The sequence below is a fragment of the Coregonus clupeaformis genome, chromosome 27 (genome assembly GCF_020615455.1).
Source record: "Coregonus clupeaformis isolate EN_2021a chromosome 27, ASM2061545v1, whole genome shotgun sequence".
In the NCBI taxonomy this organism is placed as follows: Eukaryota; Metazoa; Chordata; class Actinopteri; order Salmoniformes; family Salmonidae; genus Coregonus; species Coregonus clupeaformis.
In genome coordinates, this window is record NC_059218.1 from 12,074,502 (window position 1) to 12,093,000 (window position 18,499).

Consider the following 18,499-nt stretch of genomic DNA (forward strand, 5'->3'; position numbering starts at 1 on the left):
TGTGATTGACTGACTGCTTTAGGCAACCCAGCTTCTGACCTGCCTAAACATATTAAAACTCTGATATTACTCTAAATATGCCACTGACAAGCTTTTACATTAACTCAATGTAATTACTTTGACGACTACAAGAAAATACATGCTATTCTTATTCTAAGATATGTAGAGGCAGTTTCCCAAATAAAAAGTAAAAACTTGCTGGTTCGATTTTTTTAAATGAATGATAGTATCAGCATTTACTCTACTCTATTGCCCTCCGTTGCTGTTGTTTGGCTATCAGCCGTCCTGGCTGTTGAGGATACGTATGTTGTCTTTGAGACCTTTTTACGTCATTTCCATGCGACTTCCTGATTTTATAACCACCCCTACATAAATTCTATGGTTGGTCTCCACCAGTCTAGTTCTACGCCAACTCCCTCCCTCCCCCTACCTTTGAGTGGCACGTTCCGGCCGATACGTATTGATTTAAAAGCTCTTCTTCACTGACCGCTGGTGCTCAAATCAGCGCTACCCCCTCGGTAAGTATAAAACCATGATTTTACCACAACTAAACGACAAAAGTTTTTACAGAGCTTTGTATAGTTTTTTTCCCCTTGTTTTTATTGTTTTGTTTAATGTCGCTGGAGAGCTTGGATGAAAGAAAGAAAAAAAATGGCTAACCTGACATCTTTTCATTACTGATTGTGATGTTGAAATGAAATTTTCCTCCCTTGATAAAGTTGGCCCACCGGTCCCTGTGCCCCCCTCGCCTGTTGCGTGGGGGGGGGCGTTGAGTGCCTCGGCTAGCTAACACCTCCCTCCCACCCCGCCCGTCCAGAAGGTTGAGGAGGGGTCACGGTCTGCACCCCCTTCCCTCCCCAGCTGGCAGACCCTACCCCCAGTAAAGGGTAACATGTTCCCTGGGTATAAGAGGTTCCCCGTCCGTCGTCTCCCATAGCGAATGACCTGGTAGGAGAGAGACAGAGGGAGACCAATATTAATGGAAAAAAAGATACTTTTTTAAGCCCATCCCCCACACATACAGTCCCTTCAGAAAGTATTCAAACCCTTCACTTTTCCATTGTTGTTACAGCCCGAATTCAAAATTGATTAAATATATTTTTCACCCATCTACACACAATACCCCATAATGACAAAGTGAAAACATGCTTTTAGACATTTCTAATTTATTGAAAATGAAATACAGAAATATCTCATTTACATGTATTCACACCCGAGTCAATACTTTGTAGAAGCACCTTTGGCAGCGATTTCAGCTGTGAGACTTCCTTGATAACTCTCTAAGAGCTTTCCCCACACCAGGATTGTGCAACATTTGCCCATTATTATTTTCAGAATTCTTCAAGCTCTGTCAAATTGGTTGTTGATCATTGCTAGACAACCATTTTCAAGTCTTGCCATAGATTTTCAAGTAGATCTAATTAAAAAACTGTAACTCAGCCACTCAGGAACACTCACTGTCTTCTTGGTAAGCAACACCAGTGTAGATTTGGCCTTGTGTTTTAGGTTATTGTCCTGCTGAAAGGTGAATTCATCTCCCAGTGTCTGGTAGAAAGCAGACTGAACCAGGTTTTCCTTTAGGATTTTGCCTGTGCTTAGCTCCATTCGGTTTCTTTTTTTATCCTGAAAAACTTCCCAGTCCTTAACAACTACAAGCATACCCAACATATGATACCAGCCACCACTATGCTTGAAAATATGGAGAGTGGTCCTCAGTAAGGTGTTGTATTGGGTTTGCCCCAAACGTAACACTTTCTATCCAAGGCAAAAAGTTAATTGCTTTGCCACATTTTTTGCAGTATTAATTTAGTGCCTTGTTGCAAACAGGATGCATGTTTTGGAATACACTACATTACCAAAAGTACAGTGCATTCGGAAAGTATTCAGACCCCTTTACTTTTTGCACTTTGTTACGTTACAGCCTTATTTTTAAAAATGATTAAATTGTTTTTCCCCTCATCAATCTACACAATATAGCCCATAACGACAAAGCAAAAACAGGTTTTTAGACATTTTGGCACATTTATAAAATAAAGAATACGGAAATATCACATTTACAAAATTATTCAGACCCTATACTCAGTACTTTGTTGGAGCACCTTTGGCAGCAATTACAGCTTCGAGTCTTCTTGGGTATGACGCTACAAGCTTGGCAAACCTGTATTTGGGGAGTTTCTCCCATTCTTCTCTGCAGATCCTGTAGAGTTCTGTCAGGTTGGATGGGTAGCGTCGCTGCACAGCTCTTTTCAGGTCTCTCCAGAGATGTTCGATTGGGTTGAAGTCCGGGCTCTGGCTGGGCCACTCAAGGACATTCAGAGACTTGTCCCGAAGCCACTCCTGCGTTGTCTGGGCTGTGTGCTTAGGGTCGTTGTCCTGTTGGAAGGTGAACCGTCGCCCCAGTCTGAGTTCCTGAACGCTCTGGAGAAGGTTTTCATCAAAGATGTCTCTGTACATTGCTCCGTTCATCTATCCCTTGATCCTGACTAGTCTCCCAGTCCCAGCCACTGAAAAACATCCCCACAGCATGATACTGCCACCACCATGCTTCACCGTAGGGATGGTGCCATGTTTCCTCCAGACATGACACTTGGCATTCAGGCCAAAGAGTTCAATCTTGGTTTCATCAGACCAGATAATCTTGTTTCTCATGGTCTGAGAATCCTTTAGGTGCCTTTTGGCAAATTCCAAGCGGGCTGTCATGTGCCTTTTACTGAGGAGTGGCTTCCGTCTGGCCACTCTACCATAAAGGCCTGATTGGTGGAGTGCTGCAAAGATCGTTGTCCTTCTGGAAGGTTCTCCCATCTCCACAGAGGAACTCTGGAGCTCTGTCAGAGTGACCATCGGGTTCTTGTTCACCTCCCTGACCAAGGCCCTTCTCCCCCGATTGCTCAGTTTGGCCAGGCGGCCAGCTCTAGGAAGAGTCTTGGTGGTTCCAAACTTCTTCCATTTAAGAATGATGGAGGCCACTGTATTCTTGGGGACCTTCAATGTTTTGGTACCATTCCCCAGATCTGTGCCTCGACACAATTCTGTCTCGGAGCTCTACGGACAATTCATTCGACCCCATGGCTTGGTTTTTGCCCTGACATGCGCAATTATATCCAATCAATTGAATTTACCACAGGTGGACTCCAATCAAGTTGTAGAAACATCAAGGATGATCAATGGAAACAGAATGCACCTTAGCTCAATTTAGAGTCTCATAGCAAAGGGTCTGAATACCTATGTAAATAAGGTATTTCTGTTTTTAATTCTTTATGAATTTGCAAAAAAAATCTACAAACCTGTTTTCACTTTGTCATTATGATATATTGTGTGTAGATTGATGAGGGACAAAAAAAATCAATTTTAGAATAAGGCTGTAATGTAACAAAATGTGGAAAAAGTCGAGGGGTCTGAATACTTTTGAATGCACTGTATGTGGACACCTGCTCGTCGAACATCTCATTCCAAAATCATGGGCATTAATATGGAGTTGGTCCCACCTTTGCCTCCACTCGTCTGGGAAGGCTTTCCATTAGATGTTGGAACACTGCTGCAGGGACTTGCTTCCATTCTGCCACAATCGCATTAGTGAGGTCGGGCACTGATGTTGGGCGATTAGGCCTGGCTCGCAGTCATCGTTCCAATTCATCCCAAAGGTGTTCGATGGGGTTGAAGTCAGAGCTCTGTGCAGGCCAGTACAGTTCTTCCACACCGATCTCGACAAACCATTTCTGTATGGACCTTGCTTTGTGCACGGGGACATGGTCATGCTGAAACAGGACTTTCCCCAAACTGTTGCCACAAAGTTGGAAGCACAGAATCGTCTAGAATGTCATTGTATGCTGTAGCGTTAAGATTTCACTTCACTGGAACTACGGGGCTTAGCCCGAACCATGAAAAACAACCCCAGAATATTATTCCTCCTCCAGCAAACTTTACAGTTGGCACGATGTAGTCGGGCAGGTAGCGTTCTCCTGGCATCTGCCAAACCCAGATTCGTCTGTCGGACTGCCAGATGGTGAAGCGTGATTCATCACTCCAGAGAATGCGCTTCCACTGCTCCATAGTCCAATGGCGGCGAGCTTTACAGCACTCCAGCCGACGCTTGGCATTGTGCATGGTGATCTTAGGCTTGTGTGCGGCTGCTCGGCCATGGAAACCCATTTCATGAAGCTCCCGATGAACCGTTCTCGTGCTGACTTTGCTTCCATAGGCAGTTTGGAACTCGGTAGTGAGTGTTGCATCCGAGGACAGATGATTTTTACGCGCTGAGCTCTTCAGCACTTGGCGGTCCCGTTCTGTGAGCTTGTGTGACCTACCACTTCGCGGCTGAGCCGTTCCTAGACGTTTCCACTTCACAATAACCGGGGCAGCTCTAGCAGGGCAGACATTTTACAAACGGACTTGTTGGAATGGTGGTATCCTATGACGGCGCCACGTTGAATGTCACTGAGCTCTTCAGTAAGGCCATTCTACTGCCAATGTTTGTCTATGGAGACTGCATGGCTGTGTACTCGATTTTATACACCTGTCAGCAACAGGTGTGGCTGAAATAGCCGAATCAACTAATTTGAAGGGGTGTCCACATACTTTTGTATGTATTGTGGTTGAATCTGTGTTTGAAATTCACTGCTCGACTGAAGGACCTTACAGATTAATTGTACGTATAGGGTACAGAGATAAGGTAGTCATTCAAAAATCATGTTAAACACTATTATTGCACACAGAATGAGTCCATGCAACTTATTATGTGACTCGTTAAGCAAATCTTTACTCATTAACATATTTATGCTTGCCATAACAAAGTGGTTAATACTTATTGGCTCAAGACATTTCAACTTTAAATTAATTTGTAAAAATGTCAAAAAACAAACTTCCACTTTGACATTGTGGGGTATTGTGTATAGGCCAGTAACAAAAAATCTCAATTTAATCCATTTTAAATTCAGGCTGTAAGGCAACATAATGTGGAAAAAGTCAAGGGGTGTGAATACTTTCTGAAGGCACTGTATATCAACTTTGTTTTGCTTGCTTATCATTTTGCTTAAATAAGGTGGCTGACAAACTGAAGAGACACGAAAGTACCTTAGATCTGACATCTCAGCTCTAATTAGATTTTCAACCATTTTTAAACATGAATATGCGACGTACCCCCTTGAACAGGCCTGTTCCTATGGAAAGCATTACACCCCGTAGAAGGCCGCCAGTCGTTCCTTCAGAGGCAGAGGGAACTGGTCTGAGAAACGCCTCCAGTTTTCCTCGCCCACCTGGTTCTTGAACCCATGGAGGATCTGAAAATATCAACACATAATTAGAATGTACACACAAAGCTATGCACGCACATGCATGGATCAGGATATTCTCATCTTCTCCTTTCTCACACACAGGTACTCAGTCTCGTAGACTAGGCCCTACATGGTACATAGGCCTTTTCGCAATTGGATTTGCTCAACTCCTGCGTCCTCTCTCCTCCGTCCACGCTGGCCTCCTTTTGAAAAAGGTCAAAGGTAATCGAGGATAGGCGTGGCGGCGAGGAGAAGGAACGTGGACGAAAATGCGCTTGTATGAAATGAGACTCTCCGTCTCCACTCGCGCGTCATCAAGCAAATTACGTTTACAGGGGTGGAATCCCAAAATAAATGTGTAAAGTCAAAACTAATGTAGCTAGTTGGGCAAGAAATGTTGTAGATGAAAGTATAAATAGCATATTGTTTTTAAATGTTTGAATGCTGTTCTCCTTCGAGAAAACAACTGCTTCAAAGGGGGTGTGGCGGATATCAAAACTCTTCCGCGAAGGACTCGGGTAGGATACACATGAATATCCTAGATGAAAGGTGGCTATCAATGAGGGGAGGACACTCTCCCGTTCGCCTACTAACAATTTGACACTCTCCTCGACCACTTATCTGTTTCCGGGTCACGGAGGAGAGAGGACGGAGGACAGAATTTTGCCTAAATGAAAAAAAGGCCACAGTCATGATCAGTTTTTACCTTGCCAAACATGTCTCGCAGATCATCCTTTGGATTTACCCACGAGGCCACTGCATCACAGAAAAATATAAAATCCTGGAGGAAATGAGAAAAAGTCTGGCTTGAGACAACAGTTTTCCAACTAACATCCTTCACTAATGGGGCCATCTAACCAGTAATGCAGTTCCTTTATTTTTCTTAGTCCTCAACTGATGGGGCCATGAAAAGAAGTGCAGTTTATACGTTATCCTCAAGAGGGCAGCAATGCCCAGGGGCCTCACCTGCACCACTCCTCCTGGGTTGACACTGATCATAGTGCAGATGCCTCGGAACGCTGAGTCTTTCTCCTCATTGTCTCTTATGTTCCGTAGAGAGGTGCACCTGCCAACAGGAACAGCCACGTTTTACACCAGGCCAGAGAGGCTGCCTTTAAGTACTGCATAGCATTACAATTCAAAACCCTTATAGCACTCTGAAGTTACCATTGACTGTATTCAATAAGTTACTTGTACTTGCATAGGTATACCATATTACTTTTACCGTATTTTCCGCACTATAAGGCGCACCGGAGTATAAGCCGCAGCAGCTAAATTGAATGATATTGAATGATGTGTACATATATAAGCCGCACTGGACTATAAGCCGCAGGTGTTTTAATGTTTAATTACCATATGAAAGCTTTTTTTGACTTTTTGCATTGAGACAGTTCTTCCCGCTGGCGTCTCCAACGTCTCACCATTGACTCATTGATGCCAAGGCTACGTGCAGCAGCTCTATTTCCTTCTTTTACAGCCAGATTGACTGCCTTTAACTTAAAAGCTGCATCATATGCATTTCTACGTTTGTTTTCCATAATGAGGGTTTGTGCATGAAAACTTCCTTTGCACAAACTGTCTCGCTCTCGTAATGTCTGTCTGTCTTGCTCTCATTCTGTCTCTCGTACCACTCTCGGTTCCACTTTTACTTTTGCGCGCTACCTGTCTCACTCTTTTCCGGCCTCCAGCTTTTCCTGCTGGAGCCCGCCGCTTAAAGGTGGGGGGCGCGGACCGGTCATAGAGCCCATAGAGTTAAAGTTGGTGGACTGTAACCTGTAAAATCCATAGATTTAGGAGGTCTTCTAGTGGCCGTTAGCTGTAAAAATCCATAGATTAACCGCACCGTTATATAAGCCGCAGGGTCGAAAAATTGGAAAAAAAGGCGCGGCTTATAGTCCGAAAATTACGGTACTTTTCACTAATACATTCTAACATAATTCAAAAACATAAATTCCACTATGAAAATGTAATTTATAAGTAAAATACCTTCCAAAATATAAAAATACTACATATTGCCTCAAAGGGTATTGTTGATTATATGTTACTGTAAAAAAGTACTAAATAGAACCTATAGTATATTAAAAGTAAACTTGCCATTTTTACTCCATACATGTGAATTCAATCTACGACCATTTAGATATTTCAAAGATTTGATACTACCGGAAGTACTTTAACAAAGACTACTTAGTTACAGTGCCTTGCAAAAGTATTCATCCCCCTTGGCGTTTTTCCTATTTTGTTGCATTACAACCTGTAATTTAAATGGATTTATATTTGGATTGCATGTAAATGGACATTCACAAAATAGTCCAAATTGGTGAAGTGAAATGAAAACAATTACTTGTTTCAAGAAATTCTACAAAATCAATAACGGAAAAGTGGTGCGTGCATATGTATTCACCCCCTTTGCTATGAAGCCCCTAAATAAGCTCTGGTGCAACCAATTAATTACCTTCAGAAGTCACATAATTAGTTAAATAAAGTCCACCTGTGTGCAATCTAAGTGTCACATGATCTGTCACAGGATCTCAGTATATATACACACCTGTTCTGAAAGGCCCCAGAGTCTACAACACCACTAAGCAAGGGGCACCACCAAGCAAGCGGCACCATGAAGACCAAGGAGCTCTCCAAACAGGTCAGGGACAAAGTTGTGGAGAAGTACAGATCAGGGTTGGGTTATAAAAAAATATCCGAAACTTTGAACATCCCACGGAGCACCATTAAATCCATTATTAAAAAATTTAAAGAATATGGCACCACAACAAACCTGCCAAGAGAGGGCCGCCCACCAAAACTCACGGACCAGGCAAGGAGGGCATTAATCAGAGGCAACAAAGAGACCAAAGATAACCCTGAAGGAGCAGCAAAGCTCCACAGCGGAGATTGGAGTATCTGTCCATAGGACCACATTAAGCCGTACACTCCACAGAGCTGGGCTTTACAGAAGAGTGGCCAGAAAAAAAGCCATTGCTTAAAGAAAAAAATAAGCAAACGTTTGGTGTTCACCAAAAGGCATGTGGGAGACTCCCCAAACATATGGAAGAAGGTACTCTGGTCAGATGAGACTAAAATTGAGCTTTTTGGCCATCAAGGAAAACGCTATGTCTTGCGCAAACCCAACACCTCTCATCACCCCGAGAACACCATCCCAACAGTGAAGCATGGTGGTGGCAGCATTATGCTGTGGGGATGTTTTTCATCGGCAGGGACTGGGAAACTGGTCAGAATTGAAGGAATGATGGATGGCGCTAAATACAGGGACATTCTTGAGGGAAACCTGTTTCGGTCTTCCAGAGATTTGAGACTGGGACGGAGGTTCACCTTCCAGCAGGACAATGACCCTAAGCATACTGCTAAAGCAACACTCGACTGGTTTAAGGGGAAACATTTAAATGTCTTGGAATGGCCTAGTCAAAGCCCAGACCTCCATCCAATTGAGAATCTGTGGTATGACTTAAAGATTGCTGTACACCAGCGGAACCCATCCAACTTGAAGGAGCTGGAGCAGTTTTGCCTTGAGGAATGGGCAAAAATCCCAGTGGCTAGATATATCAAGCTTATAGAGACATACCCCAAGAGACTTGCAGCTGTAATTGCTGCAAAAGGTGGCTCTACAAAGTATTGACTTTGGGGGGGTGAATAGTTATGCACGCTCAAGTTTTCTGTTTTCATTTTCCATCTTCAAAGTGGTAGGCATGTTGTGTAAATCAAATGATACAAACCCCCCAAAAATCTATTTTAATTCCAGGTTGTAAGGCAACAAAATAAGAAAGCCACTGTATGTACAACACATTCTTGTGGGGAGAAAATGATTTCTCTCAAGTTATCTAAAACGGTATCAGAATTGTGCATGCACATCAAACAAACCTGTCATTCTGAGACTGTGTGTGAAGGCACTTAACTCTATTCACTTACACGTGAGTCACTAAAACTGCTTTATCACTTAAAATAACTTCCATTTGGCCCATATGGCATTCAGGCAAGCCTTTACTATAGCACCTTATCAATGCCAATTTCTTTTGAAATATTAACTTTTTTCTTAAAGGAAGTTTTGAGGAATTCTGGGATAGGCACATGCAGCTGGAGGACTATTGGACGAGATGGGGGTTTGGGAATAATCCGGGAATACTTTTGGGAATTATTTTGGAATGCGTCTGGAATTTTTGGGAAGCCATTTGTTTTCCCTTTTTCTTTCTGAACCAGCAGGCATGTGACAATCTGATCCCATGCACTAATTAGTAGTTAGTGACAATTAACAACGACAAAAAAAATGCTAAATAAATAAACCAATAATGTATCAAATACATGAAGGTGCTACTGAGGCAAAATAAATCACAGACTGAGGGGACCTAAAAGAGGACAAGATTAGTCACATGGTTGGCAATTGATTACGGACTGATTCAGGAGAAACAGAAAATACTTATTTTAGAAAGAAAGATGATGAAGAGACAGAGAAAGACAGTGACAGGGAAGGAAAGCGAGAGTGACAGGACAGGGAGAGACAGACGCGGAGAAAGAGAAAATGAATTAAATAAAAATATATTGAATAATACACACCAGGGTCTTATAAACTGCTGTAGCATGGGTGCCACCTCTTGAGGACAAACGTAACCAAGACGACCAATTGTTATTGCTAAGGTAACGCAATCACGGATATACACCACCAAACGCCAACCAAGACATGAGCAATGAGGAGGAGGAGAAAAAATAAAGAAAAAACAAACAAACAACTCAGAAACATAAATCAACAGAATCTGTGCATGATATTAAACAGAAGAATTCACTAGTGTTGATTACTACTGCCCCGCTCACTACTGGGGGAAAAATGTAAGATAGTATGACACTCTAAAAACAAACAACTAATTTAAGGGAGAACACTTTGACAACACAATATCAAATCAAACGGCAACATGCCTGCTCGGACGTCAGAAATATGACATCAGAAGTATGAATGGTGAAATGGCCTCTGTTCTCTTGCAACAAACTCCTCTCTCCCAAATGTTAAATGAATGATCTTCATCTAAATGTAAAAGTGTAAATGTGAAGTCATTAATGTTTATACAGTTATTATTCCTCTCAAAGTTGGCAGCTGGGAATTGAGCTTTCATAGGTTTCTCCCTTAAACTCACAAAAAGGTTCATCTTTCCATAAGAAACAGAAACGTTCTTTCTTTTGGTTGTAAAAGAAATGACAGTACTCCAAGCCAACTACATGGAAGGAGACTAGTATCCAGCACAGCAGGTTCTTATGAAGAGGCAGAGAGGAGCGAGGACCTAAGTTTAAGAGACACAAAACGATGCAACATTCTCATTAAGAAACAGGAATTTATGAACAGTCCAATGAGACATGCAGAAAGCAGATGATAGGCTCATTAGAAATTGAGTTCAGTGCAGGATAGGCTGATTTGTTTCAAATGAGGGTGGAGGGGAGGAGTTATAGCTATATATGGCCTCAAACCCAATCCACCTCAATTTCAGTGTTTAGCGTTGATGTGACTTTATATGCGTGTGTTTTAAAAGTGCTCTGAATTATCAAATTGGTGAGCTATAAGATAATCAACATGGATACAGTGGGGGAAAAAAGTATTTAGTCAGCCACCAATTGTGCAAGTTCTCCCACTTAAAAAGATGAGAGAGGCCTGTAATTTTCATCATAGGTACACGTCAACTATGACAGACAAATTGAGAGAAAAAAATCCAGAAAATCACATTGTAGGATTTTTAATGAATTTATTTGCAAATTATGGTGGAAAATAAGTATTTGGTCACCTACAAACAAGCAAGATTTCTGGCTCTCACAGACCTGTAACTTCTTCTTTAAGAGGCTCCTCTGTCCTCCACTCGTTACCTGTATTAATGGCACCTGTTTGAACTTGTTATCAGTATAAAAGACACCTGTCCACAACCTCAAACAGTCACACTCCAAACTCCACTATGGCCAAGACCAAAGAGCTGTCAAAGGACACCAGAAACAAAATTGTAGACCTGCACCAGGCTGGGAAGACTGAATCTGCAATAGGTAAGCAGCTTGGTATGAAGAAATCAACTGTGGGAGCAATTATTAGGAAATGGAAGACATACAAGACCACTGATAATCTCCCTCGATCTGGGGCTCCACGCAAGATCTCACCCCGTGGGGTCAAAATGATCACAAGAACGGTAAGCAAAAATCCCAGAACCACACGGGGGGACCTAGTGAATGACCTGCAGAGAGCTGGGACCAAAGTAACAAAGCCTACCATCAGTAACACACTACGCCGCCAGGGACTCAAATCCTGCAGTGCAAGACGTGTCCCCCCTGCTTAAGCCAGTACATGTCCAGGCCCGTCTGAAGTTTGCTAGAGTGCATTTGGATGATCCAGAAGAGGATTGGGAGAATGTCATATGGTCAGATGAAACCAAAATATAACTTTTTGGTAAAAACTCAACTCGTCGTGTTTGGAGGACAAAGAATGCTGAGTTGCATCCAAAGAACACCATACCTACTGTGAAGCATGGGGGTGGAAACATCATGCTTTGGGGCTGTTTTTCTGCAAAGGGACCAGGACGACTGATCCGTGTAAAGGAAAGAATGAATGGGGCCATGTATCGTGAGATTTTGAGTGAAAACCTCCTTCTATCAGCAAGGGCATTGAAGATGAAACGTGGCTGGGTCTTTCAGCATGACAATGATCCCAAACACACCGCCCGGGCAACGAAGGAGTGGCTTCGTAAGAAGCATTTCAAGGTCCTGGAGTGGCCTAGCCAGTCTCCAGATCTCAACCCCATAGAAAATCTTTGGAGGGAGTTGAAAGTCCGTGTTGCCCAGCGACAGCCCCAAAACATCACTGCTCTAGAGGAGATCTGCATGGAGGAATGGGCCAAAATACCAGCAACAGTGTGTGAAAACCTTGTGAAGACTTACAGAAAACGTTTGACCTGTGTCATTGCCAACAAAGGGTATATAACAAAGTATTGAGAAACTTTTGTTATTGACCAAATACTTATTTTCCACCATAATTTGCAAATAAATTCATTAAAAATCCTACAATGTGATGTTCTGGATTTTTTTTTCTCATTTTGTCTGTCATAGTTGACGTGTACCTATGATGAAAATTACAGGCCTCTCTCATCTTTTTAAGTGGGAGAACTTGCACAATTGGTGGCTGACTAAATACTTTTTTTCCCCACTGTATATTTCTGAATGTTTTGATTGGTTAGGGGAAAAATGTTGATTGGGAAACCAAATGGAAACAAAGAGGTTTATGTTTCGATTTATCATACTAAAATAGAATGGCAGTGGTCTGAGCTCAACAGCATAGTGCTATGGCTCCATCAACTCATCACGTATCCTGCATCAAACACTTGCCATCCTTTAACTAAACAACATTCAACATCTATTGGCAGATATGCATTCACATTTAAAAAACAGTAACTAAAAACAACAAATAAACTGACAAACAGAACAACATCTACAAATTCCCCAGTTTCCCTGGTAGGGATAGTTAAGCAGGTTACACTTCACCCTCATTTTGGCTCAGTGGTTCTAGTTTATGACGGGCGGCCATTTTGGCTTTCCCAAGCACAGTCTCCAATTCGAATAGAGCTTCTAAATAAGAGCAGAGTGTAACTGAAGGTTTGTTTGCTAAGTGTAGGTGCTATAACATTTCAACACCACAAAAATGTTTAGGGTGGGATTAACTCTTTTCTCAATCAGCAAAGAAGACTAGTTATTATTATTAATTATTATTATCCGAGTGTTCAGTAAACATTCAGTTTGTCAAATTAACCGTATGAAAACTCTAAGCATTTAGCTGTAAGTGAGGTTGGGAGACACTCATCTGTCTCAGTTAAGGCCTCACTGTCACCTACTGATGCTGCTCAACACTTCAACTTTACTTCAATGGAAATACAGCTAGAAAAACCTGACAACCATAGGCACAATAGAATCAATTCATTTCAGTTAATCACGCCAAGACTGTACACTTACAGGGTTCGCTCGGTTTTTAAACTTACTCTATAGCTAGGTTTCCATCCAATTGGCAACAGATTTTCATGCTAATATTCTAAAATCCGCATAAAAACAATATGCACATTTTCCCACCAGAGATGTGTTTCCATCAAATTGACTTGTAAAAGGCGGTGGGTGATGACATAGTGCACATAAAATAACTTTTGCGGTTAAAAAATACAAGTTAAATGGGTTTCCATCGCATTTTCAACTCTACTGATGGTTTTGTCACAACAAATGTTGCGTTATATCGCTAATGTTCCCTCTCTGGTCTTCGCATGTGTGCTCCAACCAACAGCTCGCAGATACAATGCAGGTAGGCTATCTACATGATGAGATTATGGATAAGAGCACACATTTTTTTTCTTGTCAAAGCGGCAGTCAAGCATCGATCATCATGTCACCAGAATAAGACCCTCAATATTTATTGGAAAGGAGCATCAAGCTCATCACCGTGCACTTTCACCACCCAGTGAAGTTCCTCATCATTTATTTAATCTGTAGCCTAATAAACTGCATGTTTTCCCGAGTCGTAGTGGGAGGACTACATAACATATCATCGCGTGACTCCGAGTTAACTTCGATATGATGGTTATTATATCAATATTTGTGCATAAAGGGATTTCAACCTTGCCTGGCTACCCAGAGTCCTTACTCCAGCCAAACGCTACGCCACGCCCATGGACATTAGTTTCTTCTCTGAAATGAGTCTGGATCTGAGTACCTCCCTGACCCTTCACCGAATGCGAACACATTCAGGGCCATCTGATTGGTCCAGAAACCGATGGGTTGGGCCAGAGCCAGAACACACGTGGGTAAAGTGGCAGTTTGAAAATTCGCCATTGGCTTTGATAATCTGATAGGTTGAATATGATCCAATCAATGAGGACTGTTTTGTACAATGCCCCTCGTGCCCTTCGTCACCACAAACTACTTCAATGATTGCAGTCTCAGACTAAAGTAGGTAGCGAATGACAGAGCAGCAGAATAATTTAGTGTGAGTCGTCAGTCTAGTTTCCGCCACCATTTCTCGCATAATTAATTTTACCAACAAAAAGATCCCACCTTGTCTAGCACATTTTGTTTTGTCGACATTTGGAAAGTTCACCGACAAATGTGCTGTTTCCATCAGGCCTGTCATGACATTTTTTATCCAACATTTACTTTACTCGCATAAAAGGATGGAAACCTGGTTAGTGAGGAACAAAATTTGTATCTATCAATCTCTCTTTATCACTCTCTCTTTCCACCTGAGCAACATTACATTTACTTCAGCAGGGATCCAACAACCCATAAACACAGCCTCTAAGCCATAGATCAGTTGGTAGGAGTAGTTGGGATATTTGGGCGAAACCGGCGAAACCTGTAAGGCCCAGGGCTTGGGGAGCCTTTCAGATAGAGATGAATGGCCTCATCTCAATTCAGAGGGTGCGTCCCAATAATCTCTCCTTCATCCTGAAGTGTGCACTCGTTCACTACCCCCCAAAAACGAAAAACGCATTGGATTAGTCTTGGCACGGGCTAGGTGGAGTTTTCATATACCAGTCATTTCCTGTCAAATCCATGAAGGGAAGTGAACAAGTGCACACTTTGGGAGAAGGGAGGGACGATTGGGATGCGCTCAGAGTAGGCCTGACGGACTGTGCAACACCTCCCTGTGCTGTGGCTGGCGGGCTCAGCAAAGCGCCACCTTGTGGTACCTGTGTTCTCCAGCAGGGTCTTTGGGGTGTTGGGCCTGTTGATGATCTCAACCAGCTGGTGCAGCACCATGGCCACGTAGGGCTGCATCTCAGCGCCTGGGGAGAGGCCGGAAAAATGAAGGTCCGTGAGTGAGGCCGTGGGTGTGAATGCAAGTGTGAGTGCGTGTGTGTGTTCATTAGAATGCATGTAAGCTGGTGTGTGTGTGACCGTTTTGTGACATTTTGTGGACACTCACCCATTTGTATAGATATCTCTCCGATTGCCCATGTTGCATTGTTGCACACCGATATCAATTCTGGGTTCAGATTAGTGCCTAATATAGGCATGAAATCAGCTGCACAGGAGAGAAAGAGGCTTATACCATCGGTAATTGATAAGCTCACATTTGGACTACTAGGCAGTGTGTTACTGCCAATGTGGTGTAAGAGAAAAGAGTACGTACCAATGCATGGCTTTACGTGCTGGAAACAAGCCTTAGTCAGGTCACCCAGCAGAGCAAAGGAGCTCTGACGCACCTCAGGCATTTTGTCCTGAATGAGAGGAAGAGAAAGAAAGAAAGAGGGGGAGAGAGAAAGAGAGAGGGGGAGAGAGAGAGGAAGAGGAAGAGAGAGTAGAGAGAATTTTGCTTGATAACAAATACGATTTTATTTACAGTTACTTTACATTAGTGGCGGGGCTCTATAATAATTGTTTTCCAGTGCCAAGACAGACAACTGTGATGGTAGCCTATGACTTAAAAAGTAAGCCATTTCATCTAACATATCCAGGAAATGCATGATTGATATTTTGATGTGCAACCTTTGATGTTGGATCCAGAATTATCAGATTTCTTTTGGCGCTTCATATTGGCCTATAGGCTATATTATTCACTACCTGAGGAAGTGGGAACGCAAAACACTTAGCTAGATTGTTAACTCTAAATATGATATTGTTGCTAGATAGCCATGTAGGCTAATTGATTAATAATTCTGTAAATGTAGCCTGACTGTCCTACAAAAACTTTCCAGCGCCAAGCCTAGGCTACTTGATGTAGGCCTATTCACTGCAAACGGTGCGCTCCGCTCTGCAGGCGCATCAAAACCATACTAACTACAGCCTACTCCGGTTGTAAAGTGGTGCCATGAACTTAATATTAAGAGGTGAGAAATTCATTATATAAAACACAGAAAGATGTGACTCTCCTCTATGTAACTAGAACAGCAGTTGCTTTGAAAACTGTATTTTTCCCGCAATAGCATTTTGAGCAACGGTCATACGCTTGTGCTTCTCAGAATGCATCTCTCCCTCCTCCTTGCGCAGAGTGGGGAGAGAGAGTGAGAATGGCTCGCTCAGACAGCAGCCGACAGCGAAATCGGTAATATTCGGTTTATCGTCCCAGCTCTAGGTGAGGACACTGGTTACCTGCATGCACTGGTACATGAGCGTGAGGATGTTGCTAGGGGCGACCAGCTGCTCGATGTTGCCGCCCAACCCTTCAGCCAACCCGCTAAGCAGGTCCAGGGCCACAATCATAAAGTCCTTATCAGGGGCCTCGTACTGGTCTGGCTGGGACTGGTGGAGCTGGATGGAGAGCGAGGGGGGAGGGGGTAAAAAAAAGGTAGACGGACGATAGAGGAAGTGAGAGAGTGTGTGGATTAGAATTGGGAAAGGAGAGATTGGAAACAATTAGATGCCACATTCCCCAAGCATGACACCCCACTGCGAGCAGATAAGTCTTCCAAATGTTCTCACACACACACACAAACAAACAATCTGTGCCAATTGCCTCTCCATGGTGTTCAGTGCCAACTCACGCAGCCAGTTGGCACAAACAAGATATTGTTTACAGACAAGAAAAAAAGCAAGGCGCTACACAAACAGTCACTTATGCAACAGACTGATTAGGTGAGCCAGAATCCAGGCAGAAAATGTACATAATTCACTAGACAGACACTGTGTAGGCCTTTAAAAATTAATTGTATCCATTTTAGAATAAGGCTGTAACGTAACAAAATGTGGAAAAAGTCAAGGGGTCTGAATACTTTCCAAATGCACTGCGTGCGTGCGTGTCTCACCATAGCCTGAGCGAGGGTCTTCTGCACCAGGTTAACACAGCGCTGGTACACAGGCTCACAGTAGGGCAGGAAACCACTCTGGAGCGCCGTGGCTACTGACGACAGGCACTGAGAGAGGGATGGAGAGAGAGAGAGAGAAAGAAGGACAGAGATGGGGGGGAAGAAAGGGAAAGAAAGAGTTGGGGTGATTGAGAGAAAGGGGAAGTGACAAAAGAGAGGACATAAGAGGAATAAATAATATTATACTTGATAACCTCAGTTACAGTGGCTTGCGAAAGTATTCACCCCCCCATGGCATTTTTCCAATTTTGTTGCCTTAAAACCTGGAATTAAAATGGATTTTTGGGGGGTTTGTATCATTTGATTTACACAACATGCCTACCACTTTGAAGATACAAAATAGTTTTTGGGGTGAAACAAGAAATAAGACAAAAAAAACAGAAAACTTGAGCATGCATAACTATTCACTGTAGGGATGGTGTTCTCGGGGAGAGGTGTTGGGTTTGCGCCAGACATAGCGTTTTCCTTGTTGGCCAAAAAGCTCAATTTTAGTCTCATCTAACCAGAGTACCTTCTTCCATATGTTTGGGGAGTCTCCCACATGCCTTTTGGTGAACACCAAACGTGTTAGCTTATTTTTTTCTTTAAGCAATGGCTTTTTTTCTGATACGTCAATCTCCGCTGTGGAGCTCTGCAGCTCCTTCAGGGTTATCGTTGGTCTCTTTGTTGCCTTTCTGATTAATGCCCTCCTTGCATGGTCTTTGAGTTTTGGTGGGCGGCCCTCTCTTGGCATGTTTGTTGTGGTGCCATATTTACATTTACATTTACATTTTAGTCATTTAGCAAACGCTCTTATCCAGAGCGACTTACAGTTAGTGAATAAATATTTATTTATTACTTTTTTAATACTGGCCCCCCGTGGGAATCGAACCCACAACTCTGGCGTTGCAAACGCCATGCTCTATCAACTGAGCTACATCCCTGCCGGCCATTCCCTCCCCTACCCTGGACGACGCTGGGCCAATTGTGCGCCGCCCATGATTCTCCCGGTCGCGGCCGGCTGCGACAGAGCCTGGATTTAAATGGTGCTCCATGGGATGTTCAAAGTTTTAGATATTTTTTTATAACCCAACCCTGATCTGTACTTCTCCACAACTTTGTCCCTGACCTGTTTGGAGAGCTCCTTGGTCTTCATTGTGTCACTTGCTTGGTGGTGCCCCTTGCTTAGTGGTGTTGCAGACTCTGGGGCCTTTCAGAACAGGTGTATATATACTGAGATCATGTGACACTTAGATTGCACACAGGTGGACTTTATTTAACTAATTATGTGACTTCTGAAGGTAATTGGTTGCACCAGAGCTTATTTTGGGGCTTCATACATATGCACGCACCACTTTTCCGTTATTTATTTAGTATAATTTTTTGAAACAAGTAATTTTTTTAATTTCACTTCACCAATTTGGATTATTTTGTGTATGTCCA

General features: G+C 42.9%; 1 protein-coding gene across 2 annotated transcripts in view; it reads right to left on the bottom strand.

Moving 5' to 3' along the window:
* Nucleotides 1-820: 820 nt before the first annotated feature.
* The window catches only part of tnpo1 (transportin 1), a 70,566-nt gene continuing 52,887 nt past the window's right edge, over nt 821-18,499 (bottom strand). Inside the window, exons 16-25 of one of the 2 annotated variants that reach the window (XM_041850494.2) lie at nt 17,018-17,125; nt 16,365-16,523; nt 15,406-15,493; nt 15,199-15,297; nt 14,963-15,058; nt 9,831-9,906; nt 6,237-6,336; nt 5,977-6,051; nt 5,137-5,276; nt 821-945 (exon numbers count right to left, since the gene is read on the bottom strand). In XM_041850494.2, the coding sequence (XP_041706428.1) occupies nt 5,169-5,276; nt 5,977-6,051; nt 6,237-6,336; nt 9,831-9,906; nt 14,963-15,058; nt 15,199-15,297; nt 15,406-15,493; nt 16,365-16,523; nt 17,018-17,125 (909 nt within the window). In that variant the 3' untranslated portion in view covers nt 821-945; nt 5,137-5,168. Of the gene's footprint in view, nt 946-5,136; nt 5,277-5,976; nt 6,052-6,236; nt 6,337-9,830; nt 9,907-14,962; nt 15,059-15,198; nt 15,298-15,405; nt 15,494-16,364; nt 16,524-17,017; nt 17,126-18,499 lie in introns of those variants that run through there. The other variant, XR_005995757.2, reaches the window with a different exon arrangement.